This window comes from Myotis davidii, unplaced genomic scaffold, assembly GCF_000327345.1.
Source record: "Myotis davidii unplaced genomic scaffold, ASM32734v1 scaffold339, whole genome shotgun sequence".
Taxonomy (NCBI): domain Eukaryota; kingdom Metazoa; phylum Chordata; class Mammalia; order Chiroptera; family Vespertilionidae; genus Myotis; species Myotis davidii.
Window position 1 is genome coordinate 1,092,130 of NW_006290778.1, and position 8,244 is coordinate 1,100,373.

The 8,244-nt window shown below is 56.6% G+C and overlaps 1 protein-coding gene across 1 annotated transcript in view; it reads right to left on the reverse strand.

Moving 5' to 3' along the window:
* Positions 1-1,806: 1,806 nt before the first annotated feature.
* The window catches only part of ATOH8 (atonal bHLH transcription factor 8), a 16,835-nt gene continuing 10,397 nt past the window's right edge, over positions 1,807-8,244 (reverse strand). The window contains exons 4-5 of the mRNA XM_015564101.1: positions 5,670-5,861; positions 1,807-1,960 (exon numbers count right to left, since the gene is read on the reverse strand). Coding sequence (XP_015419587.1) covers positions 1,943-1,960; positions 5,670-5,861 — 210 coding nt within the window. The 3' untranslated portion in view covers positions 1,807-1,942. The remainder of the gene's footprint in view (positions 1,961-5,669; positions 5,862-8,244) is intronic.

Consider the following 8,244-nt stretch of genomic DNA (forward strand, 5'->3'; position numbering starts at 1 on the left):
GGCGCCCTGGCTCTAAGACGAGTGGTTCTCTGATGAGTCTGCATTCCAAAAGCTAACCAGTTAGAGCCTTAAAGGGGGCCTCCCATGTCCCCTGATGGTTAATTCTTATTCACTACTCGAGGCCAATGCAGGAAATTTGTGCAAGGGGCTTGGCTCCCGGCTGCCTCTGCCTCCGTCCCCACCTGCCATGGCGGCCGCCTTAGCCCTTGCAGCCCCAGCTTCGTCTGGAAGGTCGTCCGGAAGGATAACCGGAAGGATGTTCAGTCTAATTAGCATATTACTCTTTTATTATTATAGATATCCGAGACCCCAAGTGTTCATTCATACACAGAATGTTGGGGAGAAGAGTGGGATCTGTGAGTCCATGTCAGGAGGGGAGCGATTTGAAAAAGGAGAGAGGAGGGGAGTGAACGCAATGTCAAAGGGGAGAGGACAGCAGCGCCCCCAGCCCCACCCCCACCTCGGGACCACCCAGGGAGCATCTGAGGGCAGCGGGAAGCGGCTCTGAGCTCACCTGGGAGGCTCCCCGGCAGTGATCCCTCCAGCCAGTCCCTGCCAGACTTGTGGGCTAATGGTGTCAAACCGAGAGGAGAAACAGCAGCTGAGAGAACACTCCGTGTTAGAACAAACAGCTGGTGACAAACGTCTATGTAATTGGAATGCCAGAAAAAATAAACTGCATCCATTTTTATGACAAGAAGGAAATTTGATGGTGATTTCCCACCCACCCCCCTTTTTCCCAGCATCGATGGACTCTGTGGGCTTTGAAAGCAAATGGTATTTAACTCAATAACTTGGCCGGCGGACTGGGAAACACAACCTCCTCTCACCCAGTGCACTTCCATTTGGGGGGGGCGGGGGAGACACACCTCTCTCACTGGCTGGTGACCCTGGGCCAGCTCCTGGGCCAGCGCCTGGCCTGCATTCTCTGTGCGGTGGGCACGCCAGCACCTAGGCTGCAGGGCTGGCAGGAGGGGTCAGTGAGGTGAGTGTCAGAAGCAGTAAGCACCACGCCTGGCACGGAACCCAGGCTCTGAGAGCATCGGGCGTGCTCAGTGTTCTGGGGCACGTGGCACTGGGGTCCCCACAGTGTCTGTGAGGGACTCTGCTATCCTGTGATGGGCAGAGGGGTAAGTGAGTAACACACTTCATCATGAAGACAGCAAAAGGGGCTGGGGAGACCTCGGTTCGGAAGTCTACCTGGAAAGGGCCTTAGAAATCACTTCCAGCAACAACTCACCTGACAGAAGGGGAGACTGAGGAGGCCCTGATGAGGGTGACTATGTACACGCAGGTGGGGATGGACCAGGACAGGGGGTGCTCTTGGGGCACAAGAGGCCCTGCACACGGAGGGGGCGGGTGCTCTGGAGACTCCGCTCACACACTCAGGGGCTCAGATCGACCCTCTGCAGGCCTGGGCTCAGCCACCCAGACAGTAAGCAGCCCTTCGGAACACTCGGATCCCACGGACACCCAGCCCCACACCAACGTGCCGCCTCAGCCAGTTCCCAGGCCTGAAGCTACAGACGTCGGCACCCGAGACATTCTTCCCAAGAGGAGCCAGGCCACTCTCAGACTCACCACCAGCACGAAAGGCCTCCCCCGCCCAGAGGTCGGCAGGAAGAGGAAGGCAGGGGCGGCGGGAGCTGCCTGGCATCGGGCCTCCTCTGGCTCCGGGTCGCCCACAGTGTGAGGAGCACCCTCAGGCCCCGCAGAGCCAGCCTTCCCGATGGTGCCGGCTCCAGTCACATGGCCCAGGGGCCCTAATCACTGTCCAGGCCTCTGCCCAAGCCCTTCGTCCAAGGCATGGGGATTCCTCTTCTCTCTCCCCATCTCCAACCCTGGGCCTGAGAGCAACTTGAGTGCAGGAACTGACGGGCCTAAACTATGCCATCTGTGCTAGTAGCTGTCCTTGTTGTTGTTAATACTCAGTGGCTTAACATCACTGGAAGGGGGTGCCCTGGATTGTTGGGAGGGATTGAGGGAGACAGAGAAAGAGAAACATCAGTGTGAGAAAGAAGCATCAATAGGTTGCCTCCCCCAGGCTCCTGGACCCGGGATCAAACCCAAAACCTGGGCATGTGCTCTGACCAGGAATGGAACCCACCACCTTCAGGTGCATGGGAGAATGCTCCCGCCAACTCAGTCACACAGGCCAGGGCCCCTCCTCCTCTCTGTCTCCTCCTCCTCCTCCTTGTCCTCTTTCTTCTCCTCCTTTTCCCTCCTCCCCTGCTACTCTTCCTCCTCTTCCCCCCCCTCCTCCTCATCCTCCTTTTACTCCTCCTCCCCCTCCTCCTTCTCCTCCTCCTCAGCTTCCAGGAGTTGCTGCTTTAAAAACAGGAGCTGCAGAAACATGGCCCAGAGCCAGGTGCTTAAAGTGCATTATCTCTGGCTGCAGTCAGAGTCAGAACTGAGCTCTCCAGGGCCCTTCAACTCCTCCCGCCTGTCTCTCTACTGGGCGGCCTCTGACATGGGCCTCTGCACTACTGGGGTTTCCCAACCGGGCTCTGAACCCCCAAAAGCACATCCTGCGAGGACCAAAGATGAAAGACTCACCGGCCAAGGGATGCGGTCCCCCACCCCGTAGGAAAGGTAAAAGGATGCCCCTGGGCCTTGGGGGCGAGCCGGGTTCACTGTAAATCCCATTCTTAACACGACTGGAGGGACGGCAACGGTCAGAACTGCAAGGGACCGCAGAGGACCTGAGCGCCACCTCTCCCAGAGGCCGCCTGGAAAGGATCGCCCAGCCTTTTGGGGCACGTTAGCTGTGAGGGAGCGTCCTCAAGTCTCCACCAACCGCATCAGTGACCATCACCATCCAGCTGCCATTTATCAAGGACTTCGTGTGAGCCCGTCACTTACACTGGCACGTCTTCCAGTTTCTTCCTATCTTTGCTTTCTATCTCCCTCATGAGGATGTAAGCCAGGCTCCTTCCCATGTCCAAACCCTCCGCGGCTGCAGGGGAGCCCGTAATAGGGGTTGATCTGAGTCCCAAATCCATACCCTCTGTCTACAGGGGCTATGGAGGGTAAAGCCCGCTCTGCCCATCACAGTGCCCATGGGCTCAGCATAGAATTCCCCAGTGTGCAACTTGTTGTAGGTGCTCAATAAACATTGAATGAATGAATGAATGAATGAGTAAATCTCTAGAGACACCATACCCCTTGGTTTGGTTAACAAAACAGAGGCCTACTCCAGCCACTCAGGTCCACTGGGCAGGTCACTGGAGACCGCCCCTGAGGACACCTCGGAACTCACACACCTGCATGGTGACGGAGAGGCAGGAAGGCACAGCAGCAGGAGTGGGGTAGTCCTGTGAGCCCCCCACCTGCTGGGACAGAATGCTGGGCCTGAGAAGCCCTAGGAGGTCCCAAAGCTCTGGGACCCTGTCCCGTCCTTCCATCTAAGTCAGTGGTTCTCAACCTTCTGGCCCTTTAAATACAGTTCCTCATGTTGTGACCCAACCATAAAATTATTTTCGTTGCTACTTCATACCTGTAATGTTGCTACTGTTATGAATCGTCATGTAAATATCTGATATGCAGGATGGTCTTAGGCGGCCCCTGTGAAAGGGTCGTTTGACCGCCAAAGGGGTCGCGACCCACAGGTTGAGAACCGCTGATCTAAGTCCTCTTGGCAGAGATGCCTGCCCAGGCCCAGCACTTGGGAGACAGCAGCCCCAGGACAGCATGCCTGGTGGGAGGGTGAGGCAGAATGCAAGCTGCTCAGTGCCCGTCAGAGGTGAGGCACGACCTCCTCTTGGAGAGTCAGACCAGAAAGGACCTTAGAAATCACTGACGATTTATCATCACTGTCCCTGTTTATGGACAAGAAAACTGGGGCTCAAAGAGGTGAAGAAACGGGTCTAAGACAAAACAGCTGGCAGGTGGCAAGCCAGGACTTTGAAGTCAGAGCTGTTGGATGCTCTTAACCACAATCTTCCACCTCAGTCTCCCAATCTGGACAATGGGGAGGTTGAACCTGATGATCTTTAGTGTGGCTTAGATTTGAGGTGATTTCAGGGGAAACCAAAAGCTCTTCTCCCCTGGGCATCTTCACCCCACTCTCCCTTCTTTCCTCACCTTCCAGCGTTGGCCTCCTCCCAGCCCAGGGCACTGCTCCAATCTAGGAACAGTGAAGGGAGAGGCTGTGAGGGGAGGCATTGGGGGTGGGGCACAAGAGCAGAGATGGAGAAAAGATGCCTGCCCACTTTGCCCATCCAGCCCTCCAGACTGGCGAGTGCCAGGGGAAGTTCACAGACAGTTTACAAACCTCCTTTGTCACAGGGCGGTGCATGGAGCCATCAATCACGCCCTTAATTTACCCGTGTCACTTCCCAGTGGAAAGCTGCCCTGTGAGCGGCCACTGGCACTTCCTCTCTCACCCACTGGATGAAGATTTCATCTAATTGGTCCATGTTAATCACTCCCAGGAATGCAGTGTGCAATTATCACAGCAGCAGGCCGGCTGCGAGGACATGCCGTGACCCTCCGCGTGTAGGCAGGAGAGTCCATGGAGGGCCCCTACCTATGGGGCCCAGGGCCTTCTGGGAAACCTGGAGAACCCCCAGGAAGGACCTGCTGGGAAGGGGGAGGGCAGGCCAGGAAGGAAGGAACCATGGAGGGTGCCAGTTACAGCTCCCCACCCGCCCCATGTCTGAAGGCCCAGGGGAGCCAACCATCCTCCTCACGGATATAGACCCTCCCTCTAGCTTCATGGGAACAGAGTTCCGGAAGGTTTCCATAAACCTTGCTTAGCACTGCCTGGCCCTGGCCCCCAACTGGAAATGCTGGACGCACAGGCCATCTGGATACCACAGTCATGCCCAACACCTTGCCTCCAGCACAAATGTCTCCAAACACCAGGCTTTGTGCAGACTGTTCCCTCTGCCTCATCTGCCTGATGCCTCTTGGTTGTCCTGCTGGTCTCAGCTCAAATACCACTTACACTAAGATGCCCTTTCAAACTCCCTGGGGCAGGAGAGGTACCTGTCCCTCCTCCTCCCGGCCTTCCACAGCCCCTAGCACAGGCCTCTGGGACACCCTCACCACCCTGCCCTGCCCTTCTCTACTGGCCGGAGGGTCTAACCATCCTGTGAGGTGCGTGGGGAGTGGGACCAGATGTTTATCATCTTTATGGTCCTGCCCAGCACACTCAGACTGGGGCTCAGCAAATCCCTCTAGAATGAGTGAGTGAGTGCATGAATGACTATCATCTACCTTAACGCACGCACAGCCTCAGACCCACAGGCCAAGTCCGTTTCCCAAAACATGCCCAAGGGTTCTCGGGGCTCCCCTCTGCTCAGGGGATCCCATCCTGATACAACTTCCATCAGGCACCCCCCGCCCCCCGTGGAGTCAGCACCAGAGCACAGAGGCTGAAAAGAGCTTCAGAGACAAATCGTCCTCATTTCAGTGATAAGCAGACACAGGCCCGGAGGCCTGGGGTGGCTGCGTAAGGTGCCCAGCAGCCCATTACCAGGAGCAGGGTCCCATGCTAATCCCAGGGCTGTGAGAGGCTCTGAAGCTGGGACAACCCCAGCAAAGCTCCAAGAGGGGGATCTCACTGGCCCTTGGGACTCCTGGGCGAGTGAGTGTGGGCACCCCAAGCTCCTGTCCCCCCGCCCCTGGCCTCTCCCAGAGGCTGCTGCCCGAGCGGCGGCACATACCTTGCGCTTCTTGGCACGTCCCTCAGCCTGCAGGGTGCGGGTGCAGCGCTGTACACACTCGGAGAAGCTGAGGTTGCTGCGGTCGGCACTGTAGTCGAGGTCAGCCAGCCGGGCCAGGGACAGGATGTAGTTGCAGGCGATCCTGAGGATGGCCAGTTTGGATAGCTTCTGCCCGTATGAGTAACACGGCACCTGGTGGGTGAGAAGGCGTCAGGAGGAGCTGCCGGGGCCTCTGCAGAGCACGACCCCGCGGGGCACCCTGGCCAGGAGGGCATGGGGCTGCTCACAGTCACATCTGCGCCACCTGAGAGGCACTGCTGGACAGCGGGGGTGGCCTGTCGAAGCCGTCGACCTGGGTTTGAGTCTCTGTTCTAAGCAGTCGCACACACATCGCAGCTCACCCACTCACAAACTCGGGAAGTGCACACATTTCCGTTTTGTAGGGCAAGACATTGGGGCTCAGCTCCTGCCCGAGAGCCGGTCTGAATGAAGCAGTGTGTTCCCACCATGAGAGAGCTCTGTCCCAACCTCCCTGAGAGGGATCTCTCCGAGAGAACAGACATTTCTTATCAGCTCTGATATTCCTTCCATTCATTCATTCAGTGAGGCTGGTTTTGCTGAGCACTTGAGGTTCTGACGAATAATGCGATTCCTGCCTTCAAAACAGAGTCCGGGACTCTGGGAACATACGAGAAGGAAACGAACAGGGCTCAGCGGAGAGGGCACACATGGTGGGCTTTCTTTTTCTTTTCTGCTTTTCTCTGTGCCCTCTGAACCTGAGACGCTGCTGGGCATACAGCACGTGCATAATAAATACTTACAGCCCCAACTAGACTGGACACGTTTGTCAGTGACTCAGCACCAACTAGACACTCACTAAGGGCACAGGGACGTGTACCAGGTGAAGAGATGGAGCCTCTAACTCTCTGACACTGTCACCAGCGTGTGGGCTGCATGAGCAGACACCTCTGCGGCCTGCAGCAAGGCCTGTGTTGTAACGTGGGAAGGTCACCACGAGTCACCGGACAGGGCGCATCCTCAGAGCCACCGCTGCCAGGAGGCGTCCTTCGCCTGGACGGCCCAGTGTGCTCGCCCGGCCACCAAGGCTCCGGGTTTCCTCCCCTCTCTGGGCTCCAGGATCTACACGCAGCAGATCTATCTGCCCCTGGTATCTGGTCCCGATACCCTCATCCCAGAGAGAGGGACCCCCCATGGCACGTGCATTCAACAAGTATTTAGTGAGCACAGACACCCATGCTAGCTACTGCTCTAGGTCAGTGGATCTCTGCCGGGGACAACTGTGTCCCTTGGGGGGACAGTGAGCAATGCCTGCAGACATTCTTGATTGTCACTGCTGGGGAGCATGGGGGGTTGCTACTGGCTGTCATGGGTAGAAGCTAATCATCCTACCTTGCACGGGATCCTACGATGCCCCCACAGCAAGGAAATACCCAGCCCAAATGTCAGCAGTGTTGAAGTCAGAGACCCTGTTCTAGGCCCCGGGATAAAGCATGAACAAGACGGGCACCTCAGAGGGGGACCCTCAATGTAACATCCACTTTGATCTTACTTTAAACCTCACCTTGTCCAGGAGCTTTCTTTCTTTCTTTTTTTTCTAAATATATTTTATTGATTTTTTACAGATAGGAAGGGAGAGGGATAGAGAGTTAGAAACATCGATGAGAGAGAAACATCGATCCAGGAGCTTTCTCTGACTGCCCCCCAACCCCACCCCACCCCCACCCCAAACCATGAGGCTGAAGGTAAGGTGGGGAGGGGGTGCGCCTGTCCTTGATAGTGCTCTAATAGCACCCCATCTGTCCTCCACTCCTCCTCATTTAATGATCAGTCTCCCTGTAAGTGGTGGGGGAAGCCCCTGTCTGCAGAGCCCAGGGCAGGTCCTGCCTGTAACAGGCACCTGGAAGGATTTGTTGAATGAGAAAATGAATGAGCTCCCTCCACATTGACTGGTGACTCCAGAATGTACAAAACTGGGCTACAAAGCCTTTCCTCAGGCTGACGATGCGGAGTTAGGCCTAGAGCTTAAGCACACAGGCCTTTGGGTCACCTGGTTCAACTCCTGGCTCTAGCCCTTCCTTGCTCTGAAGCCCTGGGCGAGTGGCAGAATCTCTCTGAGCTTTGGCGTCCTCGTCACATTGCTGGCAGGACTGACCTCACAGCCTGGTCGCGAGTCAATGAGATGGCATCTGCATCGCCCAGAGGAAGGCCTGATACAACTCAGCAAAACAGCACAGTCTCCGAAGAGGGGCTCCGGAGAAGGCGAGAGGCAGGACACCTGCAGCCAGGGCACAGCTCCTGCTTGTCCCCTCCTCCCTGGGGGTCCTGAGACGCACCCACACCAGAAGCAAAGTTTGCTGTCACCTTTTAAAATGCTCCAGCAAGCCCTGGCCAGTTTGGCTCAATGGATAGAGCATCAGCCTGGGGACTGAAAGGTCCCAGGTTCGAATCTGATCAAGGGCACATGCCCGGGTTGTGGGCTCGATCCCCAGTAGGGGGCGTGCAGGAGGCAGCCAATCAATGATTCTCTCTCATCATTGATGTTTCTCTCTCTCTC